At 46.8% G+C, this 25,742-nt stretch overlaps 1 protein-coding gene and 1 long non-coding RNA gene across 2 annotated transcripts in view; one reads left to right on the top strand and one right to left on the bottom strand.

Moving 5' to 3' along the window:
* LMO2 (LIM domain only 2) overlaps positions 1-12,497 on the top strand; it is a 19,027-nt gene extending 6,530 nt beyond the window's left edge. The window contains exons 2-3 of the mRNA XM_075326780.1: positions 1,890-2,105; positions 8,814-12,497. Of these exons, the coding sequence (XP_075182895.1) occupies positions 1,890-2,105; positions 8,814-9,033 (436 nt within the window). The 3' untranslated portion in view covers positions 9,034-12,497. The remainder of the gene's footprint in view (positions 1-1,889; positions 2,106-8,813) is intronic.
* Positions 1-25,742, bottom strand: part of LOC142254901 (uncharacterized) — a 73,486-nt gene that overhangs the window by 46,725 nt on the left and 1,019 nt on the right. Inside the window, exon 2 of the long non-coding RNA XR_012727323.1 lies at positions 23,716-23,795. This is a non-coding gene — a long non-coding RNA (uncharacterized LOC142254901). The remainder of the gene's footprint in view (positions 1-23,715; positions 23,796-25,742) is intronic.

Here is a 25,742-nt window from a genome sequence, read left to right as displayed (position 1 = left end):
TGGTCATTGTCGGTGGTAGCTAAACTAGTGGTAATTGTCGGTGGTAGCCATACTAGTGGTCATTCTCGGTGGTATCCATACTAGTGGTCATTGTCGGTGGTAGCCTTACTAGTGGTCATTTTCTGTAGTAGCCATACTAGTGGTCATTGTCGGTGGTAGCCATACTAGTGGTCATTTTCTGTAGTAGCCATACTAGTGGTCATTGTCGGTGGTAGCCTTACTAGTGGTCATTTTTTGTAGTAGCCATACTAGTGATAATTGTTGGTGGTAGCCATACTAGTGGTCATTGTCGGTGGTAGCCATACTAGTGGTCATTGTCGGTGGTAGCCATACTAGTGGTCATTGTCGGTGGTAGCCATACTAGTGGTCATTGTCGGTGGTAGCCATACTAGTGGTCATTGTCGGTGGTAGCCATACTAGTGGTCACTGTTGGTGGTAGCCTTACTAGTGGTCATTGTCGGTAGTAGCCATACTAGTGGTCGTTGTCGGTGGTAGCCATACTAGTGGTCATTGTCGGTGGTAGCCATACTAGTGGTCATTGTCGGTGGTAGCCATACTAGTGGTCATTGTCGGTGGTAGCTATACTAGTGGTCATTGTCGGTGGTAGCCATACTAGTGGTCATTGTCGGTGGTAGCCATACTAGTGGTCATTGTCGGTTGTAGCTATACTAGTGGTCATTGTCGTTGGTAGCCATACTAGTGGTCATTGTCGTTGGTAGCCATACTAGTGGTCATTGTCGGTGGTAGCCATACTAGTGGTCATTGTCGGTGGTAGCCATACTAGTGGTCATTGTCGGTGGTAGCCATACTAGTGGTCATTGTCGGTGGTAGCCATACTAGTGGTCATTGTCGGTGGTAGCCTTACTAGTGGTCATTGTCGGTGGTAGCCATACTAGTGGTCATTGTCGGTGGTAGCCATACTAGTGGTCATTGTCGGTGGTAGCCATACTAGTGGTCATTGTCGGTGGTAGCCATACTAGTGGTCATTGTCTTTTTCATACATTTATGGAGCAGCTGAATAAACTTTTGAAGCACTTATCAGAGGAGACAGAACTGTTTTTTTTGCTTTTGCGGCTCCCATCGCTTCCTCTCTGCTGAGCTGAGCCATTACTGGGGGACGTGTGAGATCCGGGTGGGGGGTCTGAGCCTTGTGACCTGGAATCCCCCTATATGCTGGACACAGGGGATTGGACCTCATGGGTTACTTTCCTAGGATCAGTAGCACACTATGTCATTTCGTCTTCTCTCTGGTACGTGGCTGTCCCTGCGGTCAGTTTAGGGGGTGCTGGAGGGCAATGGAGATTACCGCTGATTGTTGGGGGCCACGAGGTCGGCCCATTAGAGCAAATGCACAATGAGGCGCGGAGTGGCACACGGCTTTCTTAGCATCACTGCTATCAGTTTGATCATGTAACCGGGATGAGAATGGTTGGATGACCCCCGTCGATCTCAAATTGGCGCCATATTTTAGTACCACTATGCCGCTGATTAGTAAATACAACTTAGAGAAGGGTCAGTCGTTCCCCCGTGCACATACTTATGTATGCTCAGTTTGGCGGAGTGTGCATGTGTCCTGCACGGAGAGCGTGGTGTAAGCTACTACCAGAGGCTTTACGGTCCAGGAAAATTCCCTGGGGTTAAGTCAACATTGCCGGAACCTTCTGTACCCCAATATTATCTGTTGGGGCGGGGAGAGACAGGAGGACCCCAAATTTGAGGTGAGACATGAAGTAGTTACTTGGAAGTTTTTGTCTAAAAGTTACTGAGTGTTTGTAGATTTTGGAGCCGAACCATTAATGATGTATGATATAGAAGAACGGGGGGGATGGGGGGGGTAGACCCTACAATGTCCGCACACCTTGACCTATGTGAATTATTACTCCCAACAGTGAGCCGGTGGACGAGGTCCTGCAGATCCCACCCTCACTCCTCACATGTGGGGGCTGCCAGCAGAATATTGGGGACCGCTACTTCCTGAAGGCCATCGACCAATACTGGCACGAGGACTGTCTGAGCTGTGACCTGTGCGGATGCCGGCTAGGGGAAGTCGGGAGGAGACTTTACTACAAACTAGGACGCAAGCTGTGCCGGAGAGATTACCTGAGGTACAGAGAAGGGTTAACTGTCTAATACCGCCATCATACATGTAAATCCAATACATGTCTGTAATGTCCATCAGCATACAGCTCATACGTAATCATCTGCAGTGTGCATCATCATCATACAGTGTACATCCATCACCCTACATTATACATCCATCATCCTACATTGTACATCCATCACCCTACAGTGTACATCCATCACCCTACAGTGTACATCCATCACCCTACATTGTACATCCATCACCCTACATTGTACATCCATCATCCTACATTATACATCCATCACCCTACAGTGTACATCCATCACCCTACAGTGTACATCCATCATCCTACATTATACATCCATCATCCTACATTGTACATCCATCATCCTACATTATACATCCATCACCCTACAGTGTACATCCATCACCCTACAGTGTACATCCATCATCCTACATTGTACATCCATCATCCTACATTATACATCCATCATCCTACATTGTACATCCATCACCCTACAGTGTACATCCATCATCCTACATTATACATCCATCATCCTACATTGTACATCCATCACCCTACAGTGTACATCCATCATCCTACATTATACATCCATCATCCTACATTGTACATCCATCACCCTACAGTGTACATCCATCATCCTACAGTGTATACTTCATTATTCTCAGTACTATCCATCATCCTACATTGTACATCCATCATCTACATAGTACATCCATCATCCTACAGTGTACATCCATCATCCTACAGTGTACATCCATCACCCTACATTATACATCCATCATCCTACATTGTACATCCATCATCATCCTACATTGTACATCCATCACCCTACAGTGTATACTTCATTATTCTCAGTACTATCCATCATCCTACATTATACATCCATCATCTACATAGTACATCCATCACCCTACAGTGTACATCCATCATCCTACAGTGTACATCCATCATCCTACAGTGTATACTTCATTATTCTCAGTACTATCCATCATCCTACATTGTACATCCATCATCCTACATTATACATCCATCATCCTACATTGTACATCCATCACCCTACAGTGTATACTTCATTATTCTCAGTACTATCCATCATCCTACATTGTACATCCATCATCTACATAGTACATCCATCATCTACATAGTACATCCATCATCCTACAGTGTACATCCATCACCCTACAGTGTACATCCATCACCCTACATCCATCACCCTACAGTGTACATCCATCACCCTACATCCATCACCCTACAGTGTACATCCATCATCTACATAGTACATCCATCACCCTACAGTGTACATCTATCATCCTACAGTGTACATCCATCACTCTACAGTGCACATCCATCACCCTACAGTGTACATCCATCATCCTACATTGTACATCCATCATCATCCTACATTGTACATCCATCACCCTACAGTGTACATCCATCATCCTACAGTGTATACTTCATTATTCTCAGTACTATCCATCATCCTACATTGTACATCCATCATCTACATAGTACATCCATCATCCTACAGTGTACATCCATCATCCTACAGTGTACATCCATCATCCTACAGTGTGCATCCATCACCCTACATTATACATCAATCATCCTACAGTGTATCATCCATCATCCTACATTATACATCAATCATCCTACATTGTACATCCATCACCCTACAGTGTATACTTCATTATTCTCAGTACTATCCATCATCCTACATTATACATCCATCATCTACATAGTACATCCATCACCCTACAGTGTACATCCATCATCCTACAGTGTATACTTCATTATTCTCAGTACTATCCATCATCCTACATTATACATCCATCATCCTACATTGTACATCCATCACCCTACAGTGTATACTTCATTATTCTCAGTACTATCCATCATCCTACATTGTACATCCATCATCTACATAGTACATCCATCATCTACATAGTACATCCATCATCCTACAGTGTACATCCATCACCCTACAGTGTACATCCATCACCCTACATCCATCACCCTACAGTGTACATCCATCATCTACATAGTACATCCATCACCCTACAGTGTACATCTATCATCCTACAGTGTACATCCATCACCCTACAGTGTACATCTATCATCCTACAGTGTACATCCATCACTCTACAGTGTACATCCATCACCCTACATCCATCGCCCTACAGTGCACATCCATCATCCTACATCCATCGCCCTACAGTGCACATCCATCATCCTACATTGTACATCCATCTCTACAATGTACATCCATCACCCTACAGTGTACATCCATCATCTACATAGTACATCCATCACCCTACAGTGTACATCTATCATCCTACAGTGTACATCCATCAACCTACAGTGTACATCTATCAGCCTACAGTGTACATCCATCACCCTACATCCATCGCCCTACAGTGCACATCCATCATCCTACATCCATCGCCCTACAGTGCACATCCATCATCCTACATCCATCGCCCTACAGTGCACATCCATCATCCTACATTGTACATCCATCACCCTACAGTGTGCATCCATCATCCTACAGTGTACATCCATCATCCTACAGTGTACATCCATCATCCTACAGTGTGCATCCATCACCCTACGTTATACATCAATCATCCTACAGTGTATCATCCATCATCCTACATTATACATCAATCATCCTACATTGTACATCCATCACCCTACAGTGTATACTTCATTATTCTCAGTACTATCCATCATCCTACATTATACATCCATCATCTACATAGTACATCCATCACCCTACAGTGTACATCCATCATCCTACAGTGTATACTTCATTATTCTCAGTACTATCCATCATCCTACATTGTACATCCATCATCCTACATTATACATCCATCATCCTACATTGTACATCCATCACCCTACAGTGTATACTTCATTATTCTCAGTACTATCCATCATCCTACATTGTACATCCATCATCTACATAGTACATCCATCATCTACATAGTACATCCATCATCCTACAGTGTACATCCATCACCCTACAGTGTACATCCATCACCCTACATCCATCACCCTACAGTGTACATCCATCATCTACATAGTACATCCATCACCCTACAGTGTACATCTATCATCCTACAGTGTACATCCATCACTCTACAGTGCACATCCATCACCCTACAGTGTACATCCATCATCTACATAGTACATCATCACCCTACAGTGTACATCCATCATCCTACAGTGTACATCCATCATCCTACAGTGTACATCCATCACCCTACATTATACATCCATCATCCTACATTGTACATCCATCATCATCCTACATTGTACATCCATCACCCTACAGTGTACATCCATCATCCTACAGTGTATACTTCATTATTCTCAGTACTATCCATCATCCTACATTGTACATCCATCATCTACATAGTACATCCATCATCCTACAGTGTACATCCATCATCCTACAGTGTACATCCATCATCCTACAGTGTGCATCCATCACCCTACATTATACATCAATCATCCTACAGTGTATCATCCATCATCCTACATTATACATCAATCATCCTACATTGTACATCCATCACCCTACAGTGTATACTTCATTATTCTCAGTACTATCCATCATCCTACATTATACATCCATCATCTACATAGTACATCCATCACCCTACAGTGTACATCCATCATCCTACAGTGTATACTTCATTATTCTCAGTACTATCCATCATCCTACATTGTACATCCATCATCCTACATTATACATCCATCATCCTACATTGTACATCCATCACCCTACAGTGTATACTTCATTATTCTCAGTACTATCCATCATCCTACATTGTACATCCATCATCTACATAGTACATCCATCATCTACATAGTACATCCATCATCCTACAGTGTACATCCATCACCCTACAGTGTACATCCATCACCCTACATCCATCACCCTACAGTGTACATCCATCATCTACATAGTACATCCATCACCCTACAGTGTACATCTATCATCCTACAGTGTACATCCATCACTCTACAGTGCACATCCATCACCCTACAGTGTACATCCATCATCTACATAGTACATCATCACCCTACAGTGTACATCTATCATCCTACAGTGTACATCCATCACCCTACAGTGTACATCTATCATCCTACAGTGTACATCCATCACTCTACAGTGTACATCCATCACCCTACATCCATCGCCCTACAGTGCACATCCATCATCCTACATCCATCGCCCTACAGTGCACATCCATCATCCTACATTGTACATCCATCTCTACAGTGTACATCCATCACCCTACAGTGTACATCCATCATCTACATAGTACATCCATCACCCTACAGTGTACATCTATCATCCTACAGTGTACATCCATCACCCTACAGTGTACATCTATCAGCCTACAGTGTACATCCATCACCCTACATCCATCGCCCTACAGTGCACATCCATCATCCTACATCCTTCGCCCTACAGTGCACATCCATCATCCTACATCCATCGCCCTACAGTGCACATCCATCATCCTACATTGTACATCCATCACCCTACAGTGTGCATCCATCATCCTACAGTGTACATCCATCATCCTACAGTGTACATCCATCATCCTACAGTGTACATCCATCATCCTACAGTGTACATCCATCATCCTACAGTGTACATCCATCATCCTACAGTGTGCATCCATCATCCTACAGTGTACATCCATCATCCTACAGTGTACATCCATCATCCTACATCCATCATCCTACAGTGTGCATCCATCATCCTACAGTGTGCATCCATCATCCTACAGTGTACATCCATCATCCTACATCCATCACCCTACAGTGCACATTCATCATCCTACATTGTACATCCATCACCCTACATTGTACATCCATCACCCTACAGTGTATCATCCATCATCTACATTGTACATCCATCATCCTACATCCATCACCCTACAGTGTACATCCATCATCCTACAGTGTACATCCATCATCCTACAGTGTACATCCATCATCCTACATCCATCACCCTACAGTGCACATTCATCATCCTACATTGTACATCCATCACCCTACAGTGTATCATCCATCATCTACATTGTACATCCATCATCCTACATCCATCACCCTACAGTGTACATCCATCATCCTACAGTGTACATCCATCACCCTACATTGTACATCCATCACCCTACATCCATCGCCCTAAAGTGCACATCCATCATCCTACATTGTACATCCATCACCCTACAGTGTACATCCATCACCCTACAGTGTATCATTCATCATCTACATTGTACATCCATCATCTACATTGTACATCCATCATCTACATTGTACATCCATCATCCTACAGTGCACATCCATCATCCTACATTGTACATCCATCATCCTACATCCATCACCCTACAGTGTACATCCATCACCCTACAGTGTATATCCATCATCCTACAGTATACATCCATCACCCTACAGTGTGCATCCATCACCCTACAGTGTCCATCCATCACCCTACAGTGTACATCCATCATCCTACAGTGTGTCATCCATCATTCTACATTATACATCCATCATCCTACATTGTACATCCATCATCCTACATAGTACTATTCATCATCCTACATTGTATATCCATCTTCCTACATTGTACAGCCATCATCATCCTACATTGTACATCCATCATCCTACATTGTACAGATCATCATCCTACATTGTACATCCATCATCCTACATTGTATATCCATCATCCTACATTGTACATCCATCATCCTACATTGTACAGATCATCATCCTACAGCCATCATCCTACATTGTACATCCATCATCCTACATTGTATATCCATCTTCCTACATTGTACAGCCATCATCATCCTACATTGTACATCCATCATCCTACATTGTACATCCATCATCCTACATTGTACAGATCATCATCCTACAGCCATCATCCTACATTGTACATCCATCATCCTACATTGTATATCCATCTTCCTACATTGTACAGCCATCATCATCCTACATTGTACATCCATCATCCTACATTGTACATCCATCATCCTACATTGTACATCCATCATCCTACATTGTACATCCATCATCCTACATTGTACAGCCATCATCCTACATTGTACATCCATCATCCTACATTGTACAGCCATCATCCTACATTGTACATCCATCATCCTACATTGTACAGCCATCATCCTACATTGTACAGCCATCATCCTACATTGTACAGCCATCATCCTACATTGTACATCCATCATCCTACATTGTACAGCCATCATCCTACATTGTACAGCCATCATCCTACATTGTACAGCCATCATCCTACATTGTACATCCATCATCCTACATTGTACAGCCATCATCCTACATTGTACAGCCATCATCCTACATTGTACATCCATCATCCTACATTGTACAGCCATCATCCTACATTGTACAGCCATCATCCTACATTGTACAGCCATCATCCTACATTGTACATCCATCATCTTACATTGTACAGCCATCATCCTACATTGTACATCCATCATCCTACATTGTACATCCATCATCCTACATTGTACAGCCATCATCCTACATTGTACATCCATCATCCTACATTGTACAGTCCATTATTCTATATTCTTCGTACATTGTATCATGCATTAGATACTTCCCATCACCTGACATTGTCCTATGTGTGATTCCTTTTACCAGACTTTTTGGCCAGGATGGTTTGTGTGCCTCATGTGACAAGAGGATCCGAGCCTATGAGATGACCATGCGGGTGAAGGACAAAGTCTACCACCTGGAGTGCTTCAAGTGCGCGGCGTGTCAGAAACATTTCTGCGTCGGTGACCGTTACCTGCTCATTAACTCGGACATTGTGTGCGAGCAGGACATCTATGAATGGACCAAACTTAACGGGATGATGTAGCCTCTGCTGGAGCCGCTATCGTAGTCTTTGAAGTCACTAAGTAGATCACACACTATGGCATTCACAACTGACATTGAGTTTCTTAGTACACTGAGGCCGAGGTGGACGTCCAAGATGGTCTCGGCCAACGGAGGCACAAGATGGTCTCAGCCAACGGAGGCACAAGATGGTCTCGGCCAACGGAGGCACAAGATGGTCTCGGCCAACGGAGGCACAAGATGGTCTCAGCCAACGGAGGCACAAGATGGTCTCAGCCAACGGAGGCACAAGATGGTCTCGGCCAACGGAGGCACAAGATGGTCTCGGCCAACGGAGGCACAAGATGGTCTCGGCCAGCGGAGGCACAAGATGGTCTCGGCCAGCGGAGGCACAAGATGGTCTCGGCCAGCGGAGGCACAAGATGGTCTCGGCCAACGGAGGCACAAGATGGTCTCGGCCAGCGGAGGCACAAGATGGTCTCGGCCAGCGGAGGCACAAGATGGTCTCGGCCAGCGGAGGCACAAGATGGTCTCGGCCAGCGGAGGCACAAGATGGTCTCGGCCAGCGGAGGCACAAGATGGTCTCGGCCAGCGGAGGCACAAGATGGTCTCGGCCAACGGAGGCACAAGATGGTCTCGGCCAACGGAGGCACAAGATGGTCTCAGCCAGCGGAGGCACAAGATGGTCTCAGCCAGCGGAGGCACAAGATGGTCTCGGCCAGCGGAGGCACAAGATGGTCTCGGCCAGCGGAGGCACAAGATGGTCCTTCTTCTGTCCTCACCACGATGCTTCTACATTGAGAAGAATGGGACATTATTTCAGTGGATTCCTCCCATGGATTATGTAAAACCTACAATCAAAAAGTCTTCAAACTACTGCAAAACTATTTGGTGACGTTGATGTCGTCCTATGCTGCAATTATTGGCAGCGAGTGGAAGGATGATGTGTAAATACCATTGGCCAATTCCAGATAATCTATGCAAAACGAGAGTTTCTGTCCTTCGTTTCCACGTTTTGATTTTTAAGATTAACCTTTCTTTGTTGTTGAAGGGTTAATGACCATGTAAATGTAACTGACATACTTCTCCCTGTGTGGAAGGGTATATACAGTGTGGAGTGGTATATACAGTGTGGAGTGGTATATACAGCGTGGAATGGTATATACAGCGCACTCCGAGGCTCCAGGGTGAGGGAATACGCCAAAATATTCCATTACCATAGGCTTGGCTCACATTGGCACTTTCACACCAATTTTATTCTTTTTTACAATAGAGTGCAGAGTTATGCCTGACTTATACTCCAGAGCTGCACTCACTATTCTGCTGATGGAGTATTTATTTTCTAACATTACATTACTGATCCTGAGTTACATCCTGTATTATACTCCAGAGCTGCACTCACTATTCTGCTGGAGCAGTCACTGTGTACATGCATTACATTACTGATCCTGAGTTACATCCTGTATTATACTACAGAGCTGCACTCACTATTCTGCTGGTGGCGTCACAGTGTACATACATTACATTACTGATCCGGAGTTACCTCCTGTATTATACTCCAGAGCTGCACTCACTATTCTGCTGGAGCAGTCACTGTGTACATGCATTACATTACTGATCCTGAGTTACATCCTGTATTATACTACAGAGCTGCACTCACTATTCTGCTGGTGGCGTCACAGTGTACATACATTACATTACTGATCCGGAGTTACCTCCTGTATTATACTCCAGAGCTGCACTCACTATTCTGCTGGTGGCGTCACAGTGTACATACATTACATTACTGATCCTGAGTTACCTCCTGTATTATACTCCAGAGCTGCACTCACTATTCTGCTGGTGCAGTCACTGTGTACATACATTACTGATTTTGTACTGATTCTGAGTTACATCCTGTATTATACTTCAGAGCTGCACTCACTGTTCTGTTAGTTTAGTCACTGTGTACATACATTACTTATCCTGTGCTGATCCGGAGTTACATCCTGTATTATATCCCAGAGCTGCACTCACTATTCTGGTGCTGGAGTCACTGTGTACATAAATTACATTACTCATCATGTACTGATCCGAAGTTATATGATAATGTAATGTATGTTTACAGTGACTTCACCAGCAGAATAGTGAGTGCAGCTCTGCAGTATAATACAGGATGTAACGTAGGATCAGTACATGATAAGTAATGTAATGTATGTACACAGTGATTGCACCAGCAGAATAGTGAGTGCAGCTCTGGAGTATAATACAGGAGGTAACTCAGGATCAGTAATGTAATGTATGTACACAGTGACTGCACCAACAGAATTGTGAGTGCAGCTCTGGAGTATAATACAGAAGGTAACTCAGGATCAGTAATGTAATGCATGTACACAGTGACTGCACCAGCAGAATTGTGAGTGCAGCTCTGGAGTATAATACAGGATGTAACTCAGGATCAGTACATGATAAGTAATGTAATGTATGTACACAGTGACTGCATCAGCAGAATAGTGAGTGCAGCTCTGGAGTATAATACAGGAGGTAACTCAGCATCAGTAATGTAATGCATGTACACAGTGACTGCACTAGCAGAATAGTGAGTGCAGCACTGGAGTATAATACAGGAAGTAACTCAGCATCAGTAATGTAATGCATGTACACAGTGACTGCACCAGCAGAATAGTGAGTGCAGCACTGGAGTATAATACAGGAGGTAACTCAGCATCAGTAATGTAATGCATGTACACAGTGACTGCACCAGCAGAATAGTGAGTGCAGCTCTGGAGTATAATACAGGATCAGTCCAGGATAAGTAATGTATGTAAAATGTAACTGATGCTCAGGTGGACATGAAAAGAAAATGTAAAAACAAAGTGAATACTTTTAGATTTTGGAAACAGAGTCATACTTAAATTGTATCATCTATTTGATACAGTTCAGTACAATGTGTGCCGCCTGATGATGCTGTAATATGGTGCACATTTAATGTATGCACATTATTTTATGGATCTGGATTATGGAGCCCAACCCTAAGGAGCACGAGGAGCAGAACGAAATACTAAGTATAATGTGATGTATGTTTTGTGTCAGCAGAAACTTTACTGAATTTTACAAAGTATATTTAAATGGTGTAATGAGGTTTTTTCTATTAGTCGGATATAAAAGTCTTGTCTGCTCTGAATATCCTGTCCATAGAAATTCTGCTTTAATGTAAGGCCATTGTACATAACAGGAGGGACGCGCACCTCCCCGAGTCCCCGTGCTCCTGTTCTGACACTTTCCAGGTCTGGTTTGTGCTTCCAGCTCCACATAGGAAATTCCCGAACAGCTGATCACTGGCGACTGCGGGCACCGACCCATCCAAGGACTGGCAGAGCTGCGCTTTCTGTGTGTCGATGCTGAGAGTGGCGGAGCTGCGCTTTCTGTGTGTCGATGCTGAGAGTGGCGGGGCTGCGCTTTCTGTGTGTCGATGCTGAGAGTGGCGGAGCTGCGCTTTCTGTGTGTCGATGCTGAGAGTTTCAGAGCTGCACTTTCTGTGTGTCGATGCTGAGAGTGGCGGCGCTGCACTTTCTGTGTGTCGATGATGAGAGTGGCGGAGCTGCGCTTTCTGTGTGTCGATGCTGAGAGTGGCGGGGCTGCGCTTTCTGTGTGTCGATGCTGAGAGTGGCGGAGCTGCGCTTTCTGTGTGTCGATGCTGAGAGTTTCAGAGCTGCACTTTCTGTGTGTCGATGCTGAGAGTGGCGGCGCTGCACTTTCTGTGTGTCGATGATGAGAGTGGCGGAGCTGCGCTTTCTGTGTGTCGATGCTGAGAGTGGTGGAGCTGCATTTTCTGTGTGTCGATGCTGAGAGTGGCAGAGCTGCACTTTCTGTGTGTCGATGCTGAGAGTGGCGGCGCTGCACTTTCTGTGTGTCGATGCTGAGAGTGGCGGCGCTGCACTTTCTGTGTGTCGATGATGAGAGTGGCGGAGCTGCGCTTTCTGTGTGTCGATGCTGAGAGTGGCATGGCTGCACTTTCTGTGTGTCGATGCTGAGAGTGGCAGGGCTGCACTTTCTGTGTGTCGATGCTGAGAGTGGCAGGGCTGCACTTTCTGTGTGTCGATGCTGAGAGTGGCGGAGCTGCGCTTTCTGTGTGTCGATGCTGAGAGTTTCAGAGCTGCACTTTCTGTGTGTCGATGCTGAGAGTGGCGGCGCTGCACTTTCTGTGTGTCGATGATGAGAGTGGCGGAGCTGCGCTTTCTGTGTGTCGATGCTGAGAGTGGTGGAGCTGCATTTTCTGTGTGTCGATGCTGAGAGTGGCAGAGCTGCACTTTCTCTGTGTCGATGCTGAGAGTGGTGGAGCTGCATTTTCTGTGTGTCGATGCTGAGAGTGGCAGAGCTGCACTTTCTCTGTGTCGATGCTGAGAGTGGTGGAGCTGCACTTTCTGTGTGTCGATGCTGAGAGTGGCAGAGCTGCACTTTCTGTGTGTCGATGCTGAGAGTGGCGGCGCTGCACTTTCTGTGTGTCGATGATGAGAGTGGCGGAGCTGCGCTTTCTGTGTGTCGATGCTGAGAGTGGCGGAGCGGCGCTTTCTGTGTGTCGATGCTGAGAGTGGCGGAGCTGCGCTTTCTGTGTGTCGATGCTGAGAGTGGCAGAGCTGCGCTTTCTGTGTGTCGATTCTGAGAGTGGCGGGGCTGCACTTTCTGTGTGTCGATGATGAGAGTGGCGGGGCTGCACTTTCTGTGTGTCGATTCTGAGAGTGGCGGAGCTGCACTTTCTCTGTGTCGATGCTGAGAGTGGTGGAGCTGCATTTTCTGTGTGTCGATGCTGAGAGTGGCAGAGCTGCACTTTCTGTGTGTCGATGCTGAGCGTGGTGGAGCTGCACTTTCTGTGTGTCGATGCTGAGAGTGGCAGAGCTGCACTTTCTGTGTGTCGATGCTGAGAGTGGCAGAGCTGCACTTTCTGTGTGTCGATGCTGAGAGTGGCGGCGCTGCACTTTCAGTGTGTCGATGCTGAGAGTGGCGGAGCTGCACTTTCTGTGTGTCGATGCTGAGAGTGGCGGAGCTGCACTTTCTGTGTGTTGATGCTGAGAGTGGCGGAGCTGCACTTTCTGTGTGTCGATGCGGAGAGTGGCGGAGCTGCACTTTCTGTGTGTCGATGCTGAGAGTGGCAGAGCTGCGCTTTCTGTGTGTCGATGCTGAGAGTGGCGGAGCTGCACTTTCTGTGTGTCGATGCTGAGAGTGGCAGAGCTGCACTTTCTGTGTGTCGATGCTGAGAGTGGCGGAGCTGCACTTTCTGTGTGTTGATACTGAGCGTGGCGGAGCTGCACTTTCTGTGTGTCGATACTGAGAGTGGCGGAGCTGCACTTTCTGTGTGTCGATGCTGAGAGTGGCGGAGCTGCACTTTCTGTGTGTCGATGCTGAGAGTGGCAGAGCTGCACTTTCTGTGTGTCGATGCTGAGAGTGGCGGAGCTGCACTTTCTGTGTGTTGATACTGAGCGTGGCGGAGCTGCACTTTCTGTGTGTCGATACTGAGAGTGGCGGAGCTGCACTTTCTGTGTGTCGATGCTGAGAGTGGCGGAGCTGCACTTTCGGTGTGTCGAAGCTGAGACTAGCAGTAATCCTGGCCGTGTAGACACTTGAGTGCGGGGGATCAGAGAGGATGAGGGTTGACCATCAACATTTATAGAGGTTACAGGTATCCATCCCACTCCGCTCTTTGCTGCTAGGGTCCCCCGACCATCTTGTCCTTTTTGGATGAACATGCTGCAGCCAATCGATTGTCCATATGGGTTCTCTTTGCACCTTGCAGAGATTGACTTTGATTTACTTAGTACTATAGGGGAAGGAGACATTGGTAAAGGTTCTTTAAAAAGTTTGACGTCTTTTGAATGAAGATTTACAGATATTTAATTACAGAGCTTTAATATGAAAGCTGTTTCCGTGCAGATTACAGCAGACATCGGGGGTGAGATTGGCAATTCAGCCCCGTGGTAATACCTGGAGCAGCTCCCCTGTCAATGTACATCCCTGTAATAACATGGATCTTACAGCTATCTGGTCCCGAAAATCCGAGTGACCATCCTTAAGGCCACCAAAATAAACAAGGGGGTAAATATCCTCCAATTATAACAGACGATGTATGCATATGATCAAAATATTATAGTCAGATCGTTACATTTTCAGATTCAGCTATGCGTAAGTTGAACTGTACCCCAAAATTAAATGATTGGATGAAGCTACTTAAATCTTCAGGGTTGTCTGGTATTTATATAAAGGATACAGACACCTCTGACTCTGTTTGGAGCCTCTTGTGTCCAGAGACACCACTCTACACTATTTTTGAATATTATGGAAAACATGATGCAAGTGTGCACACTCCTTTAAAGATTACCGGTCATGTGTCATAAATGTTCAAGTATCATAAATATGTATTTTTAAAAACTGGTATAAATGCCGCTGTTCTCCTGAATCCGGCGAAGTTTTTCTTTTGTTCCTGTGACTCTCCATTCCTGAGATACAGCCCCTTCTTTTCTGTATTGAAACCTTATATTCTTAGCCAACTGGGCGTGCTCCTCAACTCCTTTTATGGGCATCTTATTGAGTTCCACACCCACTTGCCTAAAAAGACTAAATGTACATACAGGGAAAAAAGAGCCATATCTCATGAACAGAGAGGCGCAGGAACAAAAGAAAAATAACGCCGGATTCAGAAAAACAGCGGCATTTATACCAGGATTAGAAAATACATATTTATGGCAAATAACAGATCCCCTATAAATCCCCAATTCCAAAATGATCAATGGCCACTGCGGTCACCATAAGTCTGTGAGAAGTGACATATACGCATGGACATCATGGCTGCCTGGTCACTGGTGTCCACTCCACATCAAAGTTCTCTACAGATCCAGTGATAGTGATGTGGTGACATCAGAAGGAACTGCTGTCTGCCAAGATCAAGATTAGGACCTGTTCATCTTGTCTTCATGGCAGCTTATCAAACCCCGGCTTCATCTCTGGCTGATACTTCATCACCGCACTCGCTGGCTCAAAAGATCATTGGGAATGATAGCAGCGGGAGAGGAGTGTGCTGATCTTCCTGGGGCAGTGACTGGCAGAGCGGGAGAGGAGTCTGCTGATGTTCCTGGGGCAGTGACTGGCAGAGCGGGAGAGGATGTGCTGATCTTCCTGGGGCAGTGACTGGCAGAGCGGGAGAGGAGTGTGCTGATGTTCCTGGGGCAGTGACTGGCAGAGCGGGAGAGGAGTGTGCTGATCTTCCTGGGGCAGTGACTGGCAGAGCGGGAGAGGAGTGTGCTGATCTTCCTGGGGCAGTGACTGGCAGAGCGGGAGAGGAGTCTGCTGATCTTCCTGGGGCAGTGACTGGCAGAGCGGGAGAGGAGTGTGCTGATGTTCCTGGGGCAGTGACTGGCAGAGCGGGAGAGGAGTGTGCTGATCTTCCTGGGGCAGTGACTGGCAGAGCGGGAGAGGATGTGCTGATCTTCCTGGGGCAGTGACTGGCAGAGCGGGAGAGGAGTGTGCTGATCTTCCTGGGGCAGTGACTGGCAGAGCGGGAGAGGAGTGTGCTGATCTTCCTGGGGCAGTGACTGGCAGAGCGAGAGAGGAGTGTGCTGATCTTCCTGGGGCAGTGACTGGCAGAGCGGGAGAGGAGTGTGCTGATCTTCCTGGGGCAGTGACTGGCAGAGCGGGAGAGGAGTGTGCTGATGTTCCTGGGGCAGTGACTGGCAGAGCGGGAGAGGAGTGTGCTGATCTTCCTGGGGCAGTGACTGGCAGAGCGGGAGAGGAGTGTGCTGATCTTCCTGGGGCAGTGACTGGCAGAGCGAGAGAGGAGTGTGCTGATCTTCCTGGGGCAGTGACTGGCAGAGCGGGAGAGGAGTGTGCTGATCTTCCTGGGGCAGTGACTGGCAGAGCGGGAGAGGAGTGTGCTGATGTTCCTGGGGCAGTGACTGGCAGAGCGGGAGAGGATGTGCTGATCTTCCTGGGGCAGTGACTGGCAGAGCGGGAGAGGAGTGTGCTGATCTTCCTGGGGCAGTGACTGGCAGAGCGGGAGAGGAGTGTGCTGATGTTCCTGGGGCAGTGACTGGCAGAGCGGGAGAGGAGTGTGCTGATCTTCCTGGGGCAGTGACTGGCAGAGCGGGAGAGGAGTGTGCTGATCTTCCTGGGGCAGTGACTGGCAGAGCGGGAGAGGAGTGTGCTGATCTTCCTGGGGCAGTGACTGGCAGAGCGGGAGAGGAGTGTGCTGATCTTCCTGGGGCAGTGACTGGCAGAGCGGGAGAGGATGTGCTGATCTTCCTGGGGCAGTGACTGGCAGAGCGGGAGAGGAGTGTGCTGATGTTCCTGGGGCAGTGACTGGCAGAGCGGGAGAGGAGTGTGCTGATCTTCCTGGGGCAGTGACTGGCAGAGCGGGAGAGGAGTGTGCTGATCTTCCTGGGGCAGTGACTGGCAGAGCGGGAGAGGAGTGTGCTGATGTTCCTGGGGCAGTGACTGGCAGAGCGGGAGAGGAGTGTGCTGATCTTCCTGGGGCAGTGACTGGCAGAGCGGGAGAGGAGTGTGCTGATCTTCCTGGGGCAGTGACTGGCAGAGCGGGAGAGGAGTGTGCTGATCTTCCTGGGGCAGTGACTGGCAGAGCGGGAGAGGAGTGTGCTGATCTTCCAGGGGCAGTGACTGGCAGAGCGGGAGAGGAGTGTGCTGATCTTCCTGGGGCAGTGACTGGCAGAGCGGGAGAGGAGTGTGCTGATCTTCCTGGGGCAGTGACTGGCAGAGCGGGAGAGGAGTGTGCTGATCTTCCTGGGGCAGTGACTGGCAGAGCGGGAGAGGAGTGTGCTGATCTTCCTGGGGCAGTGACTGGCAGAGCGGGAGAGGAGTGTGCTGATCTTCCTGGGGCAGTGACTGGCAGAACAGAGTATTTCTGGACAGGAGGGTTGTATGTAATATAACTATTGCACTGGCCCCTTATGATGAGACTCATAGGTTTTATGGGCCCTAAAACCTCACCCTGATTCTGGGAATTGGGCACAAATGTGCTAACACATATAGTGTTGTAGTAGGTTTCCCTTAAACACATAGGAATAGGTCATCGGGATACAGTCCGCTGATCTGTTCCTCCTCTGTGCTGTACACTGCAGCTCTGCTTGTTTTTCGACGTTAACCCTAGAACGCACAGCCATAGAAATCTACAATAGAAAACAAGTATCCTAGCAGGCCTGCAAGGCCCCAGGTATGCGTTCTAGGGTTAAAGGTTTATTCCCATCATCACATACGGATATTGTTGGATACTGCTTTTAAAAACAAGTACTGTACTTTTACAATTTACTACTTGTTCAAATGTGCAGCCTTTCTTTAGATATTAACACTTTACTGTTGTTTACAGCTCGTTGCCTAGGAAACCGACCACCACTGCTGCCTTTCTTGCGTTGTTACCTGTTAATCCCAACAGCGCTTACAAGCTCAATACAAAAGAGCTTTGTAAGCACTGCATATGTTCTGCGGCCTAGCAGCGGTGGTCAGTCTCCAAGGAAACGAGTTATAAACAATGTAAAATGAGGAATGAGGTAACTGGAACACACACAGTGAGCTTTAATAAGAGGGGGCGATAGTCATCATTTTTTATCAGATGTGACTTATGAGGCATGAGATCCCCAAACACTTCCACCAAATCTCACTGCCAGCTACTGTCCTCTGTTATCAGCCACTAGGACTTCAAAGCTTCTCTATCAAGATGTGTCCTGATCTGTTGAGGCTGAATGACTCCCAATAATCAATCCCTAATGCAAAGATAATGTTATCAGATCCTGGCCGCCATTTACATAGATAACTGGTGGTTCTGTCAGTGAGGACAGGTCCTGATCCTAGTCATCACTGCAAGTATATGGGAGAAGATGGATAATGATGGGCCATATGCACATTAGATAGTTCTACCATTTTTTTATATGATTTTTTAACATTAAAAGGCCTCATTTATCAAAATTAACTAAAAAAGAAAAGCTGTCCTTGTTGCCGCTAGCAACCAATCACAGCACAGCTTTCATTTTACCAGAGCAGTTTAAAAAATGAAAGCTGAGCTGTGATTGGTTGCTGTGGGCAGCCATGACAGTTCTTACTTTTTCTTTAAGACAGCCGTGATGAAACGAGGCATAGGCCGGAGTCACACTTGCGAGAGACTCACGCAAGTGTGACTCCGGCCTTAACAAAAAACTGTCTTGGTTGCCCATAGTAGCCAATCACAGTGCGGCTTTCATTTTACTATTGCAATTTAAGACATGAAAGCTAAGAGCTGATTGGTTGCTATGGGCAACAAGGACAAAGGTTTTTTTATGAAATAGGCCCGATGTGTTTTAGTCTCAACATTAGAATTCTTGTGATTTTAAGATTTATCTTGGATGATCCTCACATGATTTATAATGTCAAAAACACACACAAACCCCCCCCCCCAACCCAATACATAGTGACATATAAACTTTTAATCGCCTATTGTTAGAAAAGGGGGTGTCTTCCTGATTGCTGGGGGTCCTAATCGCTGGAACCCCTCCCCCAACACCTCACTAACCCAGAGAATGGGGCTCTACAAAATGTTTGGCGGGTTTCCTAAGAACACTGTGTAAAGACACGCATAGGCCGAGATCACATGGACATATTTCATGGTGTGTGTACGGATGATGGGTGACCCAACAGCCTCGTATATGTGTCTATGAGGCTGTAAATTCAGGTCAGGGGACCCCACAGCCAGTCCAGATATTGCCCATTATTTGTAGTGCTTTGGTAACCAGTGGCGTAAACTTTGATGGGCCCTAATGCAAAATTTGGACCTGCCCCACCCCCTTATGTTGGTCAGATCTACTGTATGTATATGTATGTCTATATTTAGCATTCTAAATCCTATAATGACTTACGAGTTACGCCCCCCCATTATGCAGTAATGTCCCCCACCCTGTTCTAATGTCCCCCATCCTGGGCTTCTTCCTCGTAAATTAGCTCCCCATCCTGGTATATATGTCCCCAATCCTAGTTTATATGTGCCCCATTCTAGCCCACATCCTGGTGTTTATATAACCCTATTCTGGTAAAAATGTCCCCATCCTGGTATACATGACATCATTCTGGGATATAAGTCCCCATCCTGGTCCCCTCCTATATACTGCCCCCCTCCCGGTATCTACTGTACCCCTCCTGGTATAGGTATATATTGTCCCCCTCCTGGTATATACTGTCCCCCTGATGGCATCTACTGTCTCAATCCTGGGGCCCTCCTGGTGTATACTGTCTCCCCTGCTGGGCCCCTCCTGGTATCTACTTTCTCCCTTCTGGGCCCCTCCTGGTATATACTGTCACCCTCTTGTTATTTACTGTCTCCCTCCTGAGGCCCTCTTAGTATCTACTGTCCCCATCTGGTATATACTGCCCCCTCCTGATATCTACTGTCTCCCTCCTGGGGCCCTCCTGGTGTATACTGTCCCCCTCCTGGTATATATTGTCCCCTTCCTGGTATCTACTGTCACTCTCTTGGTATATATGTCCCCATCCTGGTATATATGTCTCCCTTCTGTTTAATGTAAAAAAACAACAACATTGTACTCACCATCCCTGGCTTCCACGTCGCAAAGCATCCTCCTGTGTAGCCTGCACACAGTTGCCGACAGCTTTCATCGGTGTCGGTGCTATTACATGATGTCATTGTCATGCACCATCCTCAGTCACTAGGACGTGCAGTACCCGTCCTTAGCCACTATACAGTTGAGCGCCACTGTGCAGCTCCACAACTGGTCCCACACGGCAGCAGGAGCAGCTGATCAGAGTCGGTGATGGGTGTCGCACCCCCACTGATTGGATATTGATGACCTATCTAGGCTGCACAAGATTGATCTTACTACAAAGCGTTCATCCATCAAGTTGCCATGGCTCGAGATAGTGCTGAAGGTCATTAAAAGAAAGAAAGATTCTAAGGAAAGGCCACCAATATTAAAGAACTGAATAAGCCCCTTAACGTTGATGTGTTCTGTGGTCATATATCAGCACAGTGTTGCAAAAAGACTAATAAAAGAGCTACAAACTCTCCTTGTCAGAGTGAGCTCACTGGTGGATTTTCAGTTAGCTCATTCAGAAACATATACAAAAGCTAAACATTTTTTAACATTTTGGAAAAACAATTTTTAGAAGAAAAGAAAAAAAAATGAAAGTGCAAAAATGAAAACGTATCCTTCAGTTATGGCTCCATATTGTATAAAAAAAACCCCACTAAGGTGCATGAGGCCTTATTGTACCATGCTACTTCACATGGAGAAACACAGACCTTTTTTTTTTTTTTCAAAATTGCTTTCTGTGCAAAGGGCATGCTCAATCCAATGTCATAGCAGGGCAGATGCTTTTAGTGGACAAAACGCACAGTAATGGAGTATCGTAGCGGCACCATATGACGGCACGCAGTGGGCATACATCTTACTGGTGTCTGAACTCACGCATATGTGCCCATCACTAAATAAAGAGCTCTCATATTACTGCCCATTCACCTGCTATCGGTGCCGCAACGCTGATATTTAGCGGATCTGCGCCAATCTGATAACTCTGCGCTCCTATACTGACATCTAGTGGCAGTAATGAGGAACTACAATACCAGATTCATGAATGCAGTGCAATGCCAGACCCAGGTAAGGCTAGGTTAACATTTCCGTTGTTTTTCATCAGTCACATGCGTTGCTTGACGCTTGTGACTGATGCGTTGTACAACGGATGACAAGAAAAACAATTCATTGTCGGACTCCGTTGTAAAACGTGAGAGAGAACGTGAGAAAACGAGCGAGAAAACGTGAGCCGGCCGCCGGGTGATCAACCGATCGCTCACAGTAGCCGGCCGCCGGGTGATCAGCTGATCGCTCTCATGAGCCGGCCGCCGGGTGATCAGCTGATCGCTCACAGTAGCCGGCCGCAGGGTGATCAGCTGATCGCTCACAGTAGCCGGCCGCCGGGTGATCAGCTGATCGCTCTCATGAGCCGGCCGCCGGGTGATCAGCTGATCGCTCACAGTAGCCGGCCGCAGGGTGATCAGCTGATCGCTCACAGTAGCCGGCCGCAGGGTGATCAGCTGATCGCTCTCATGAGGCGGCCGCCGGGTGATCAGCTGATCGCTCTCATGAGCCGGCCGCCGGGTGATCAGCTGATCGCTCACAGTAGCCGGCCGCAGGGTGATCAGCTGATCGCTCTCATGAGCCGGCCGCCGGGTGATCAGCGGATCGCTCACAGTAGCCGGCCGCAGGGTGATCAGCTGATCGCTCTCATGAGCCGGCCGCCGGGTGATCAGCTGATCGCTCTCATAAGCCGGCCGCCGGGTGATCAGCTGATCGCTCACAGAAGGCGGCCGCCGGGTGATCAGTTGATCGCTCACAGAAGGCGGCCGCCGGGTGATCAGCTGATCGCTCACAGCAGCCGGTCGCCGGGTGATCAGCTGATCGCTCTCATGAGCCGGCTGACGGGTGATCAGCTGATCGCTCTCATGAGCCGGACGCCGGGTGATCAGCTGATCGCTCTCATTAGCCGGCCACCGGGTGAACAGCTGATCGCTCTCAGCAGCCGGCCGCCGGGTGATCAGCTGATCGCTCTCAGCAGCCGGCCGCCGGGTGATCAGCTGATCGCTCTCAGCAGCCGGCCGCCGGGTGATCAGCTGATCGCTCTCAGCAGCCGGCCGCCGGGTGATCAGCTGATCGCTCACAGCAGCCGGCCCCCGGGTGATCAGCTGATCGCTCTCAGCAGCTGGCCGCCGGGTGATCAGCTGATCGCTCACAGAAGCCGGCCGCCGGGTGATCAGCTGATCGCTCACAGAAGGCGACCACCGTGTGATTAGCTGATCGCTCACAGAAGGCGGCCGCTGGGTGATCAGCTGATTGCTCACAGAGCTGGCCACCGGGTGATCAGCTGATCGCTCACAGAAGGCGGCTGCCAGGCGCTCAGCTGATCATTCGGCCGCCGATGAGCATGCGCAGTGAAAACATACGGATTGCGCTGCTCAAAAAACGTTACAGGCTGCGTTCCTGCCACCCGACAGTCACTGATCAGTCAGGCGGAGGATGCAACGCAGCATCATCAGTCACAATCCGCCGCTCATACACTCATACTAGTATATGGGAACAACGGAATCCGCCAACCGGATTCCGTTGTTTACCAGAGCCGCGGATTGTGTCTGATACAAATTGACGGAAATGTGAACCTAGCCTAACTCGGTGAACATCATGGTGTGCGGCTGTTTTTCAGCAAACTTCATATAATTGAAGGAAGGATGAATGGACAAATGTACCAAGACATTCCTGAATGGAATGTGAAGAGTGGAGTGTTTGTGTGGAAGAATGGGCCAAAATTCCACCTGAGCAATGCAGGCGACTAGTGTCTCCATACAGGAGGTGTCTGGAAGCTTCAGCACCAACAAAGGAGAATGCATCAAGTATTAAATACATTTCAGTAATATGTTCAATACTATTTGCCTGTGTCATTTCTCATTATTACACATCATTTATGGACATCTATGGATTGATTTCTTTGCCTGTGTGGATTGGATGAGTTGTTACTGACATCTGGTGATACATTCATGTCAATAGCACCGCTAGAAATATATTTACTTAGAAATAAGTGGCGTGTTCAATACTTATTTCACCCACTGTTCTCATATTCTCTATGACTAAGGGCTCCACGATGTAGCAACTTTCAATGGATGAATAAATGAAGGATCAATGTTACATTTACTCACGGATGTTGCGGCTTGGTTCTTCCGTTTTGTGTGATGCTCGCTGCGGCCGGTGGAGAATCGGCACCCATCTATGTCACCATCTACAATACAAAATAAATGTGGTGGGTCAGTACAATAGATTTTTTACACTATCGAAGTTGGTTTATTTTTTGCAATATTTTCTATTCAGTTTTTAACAGATTTAATAACAAAAAGAAAAATAAATCATAATAATAATAAAATACAATGCAATGATGTGAAAACAATTAAAAACGGATACAAAGACTATAAAAGTGGCACAAAAATGAGCATCAAGTGGGCACCGAAGCATGGAATTGTGAAGGATAAATCACACACAGAGACGCCTCGAATCACACACAGGTCTCTCCAGCCCGGCCCAAAGGGGTTCAGGGCATCAGAGCTGGCATCAAAGTGGGCAAGTTACCAATTTTCATAGATTTAACCCTTTAAAAGCATCAGTTTCTTAATCAAATCTGTGAAAATTGGTCATTTAACCACTATGAGGGGTCGTATTATACTATCTGGAGGACTATGTGGCTGCATTATACTATACAGAGGACTATGGTGGTGCATTATACTACATGGAGGACTATGGGGGTGGATTATACTATCTGGAGGACTATGGGGGTGGATTATACTATATAGAGGACTATGAGGTGCATTATAATATATGGAGGACTATGGGGGGTGCGGTGCGTTATACTATATGGAGGACTATGGGGCTGCATTATACTACATGTAGCACTATGGTGGTGCATTATACTATCTGGAGGACTATGTGGATGCATTATACTATACAGAGGACTATGGTGGTGCATTATACTATCTGGAGGACTATGGTGGTGCATTATACTATATGGAGGACTATGGGGGGTGCATTATACTATATGGAGGACTATGGTGGTGCATTATAATATATGGAGGACTATGGGGGGTGCATTATACTATCTGGAGGACTATGGTGGTGCATTATACTATATGGAGGACTATGGGGGGTGCATTATACTATATGGAGGACTATGGGGCTGCATTATACTACATGGAGGACTATGGTGGTGCATTATACTATATGGAGGACTATGGGGGGTGCATTATGCTATATGGAGGACTATGGGGCTGCATTATACTACATGGAGGACTATGGGGGGTGCATTATACTATATGGAGGACTATGGGGGGTGCATTATACTATATGGAGGACTATGGGGGTGCATTATACTATCTGGAGGACTATGGGGGTGCATTATACTATCTGGAGGACTATGGGGTGCATTATACTATCTGGAGGACTATGGGAGTGCATTATACTATACAGAGGACTATGGTGGTGCATTATACTATCTGGAGGACTATGGGGGTGGATTATACTATATAGAGGACTATGAGGTGCATTATAATATATGGAAGACTATGGGGGTGCATTAAGTCTGCATTATACTACATGGAGGACTATGGTGGTGCATTATACTATCTGGAGGACTATGTGGATGCATTATACTATACAGAGGACTATGGTGGTGCATTATACTATATGGAGGACTATGGGGGGTGCATTATACTATATGGAGGACTATGGGGGGTGCATTATACTATATGGAGGACTATGGGGGGTGCATTATACTATCTGGAGGACTATGTGGATGCATTATACTATACAGAGGACTATGGTGGTGCATTATACTATCTGGAGGACTATGGTGGTGCATTATACTATATGGAGGACTATGGTGGTGCATTATACTATCTGGAGGACTATGGGGAGTGCATTATACTATACAGAGGACTATGGTGGTGCATTATACTATATGGAGGACTATGGTGGTGCATTATACTATATGGAGGACTATGGGGGGTGCATTATACTATATGGAGGACTATGGGGGGTGCATTATACTATATGGAGGACTATGGGGGGTGCATTATACTATATGGAGGACTATGGGGGGTGCATTATACTATATGGAGGACTATGAGGGGTGCATTATACTATATGGAGGACTATGGTGGTGCATTATACTATCTGGAGG

The sequence above is a fragment of the Anomaloglossus baeobatrachus genome, chromosome 10, assembly GCF_048569485.1.
Source record: "Anomaloglossus baeobatrachus isolate aAnoBae1 chromosome 10, aAnoBae1.hap1, whole genome shotgun sequence".
NCBI classification, from domain to species: Eukaryota; Metazoa; Chordata; class Amphibia; order Anura; family Aromobatidae; genus Anomaloglossus; species Anomaloglossus baeobatrachus.
This window is presented reverse-complemented; position numbering and strand designations above follow the sequence as displayed.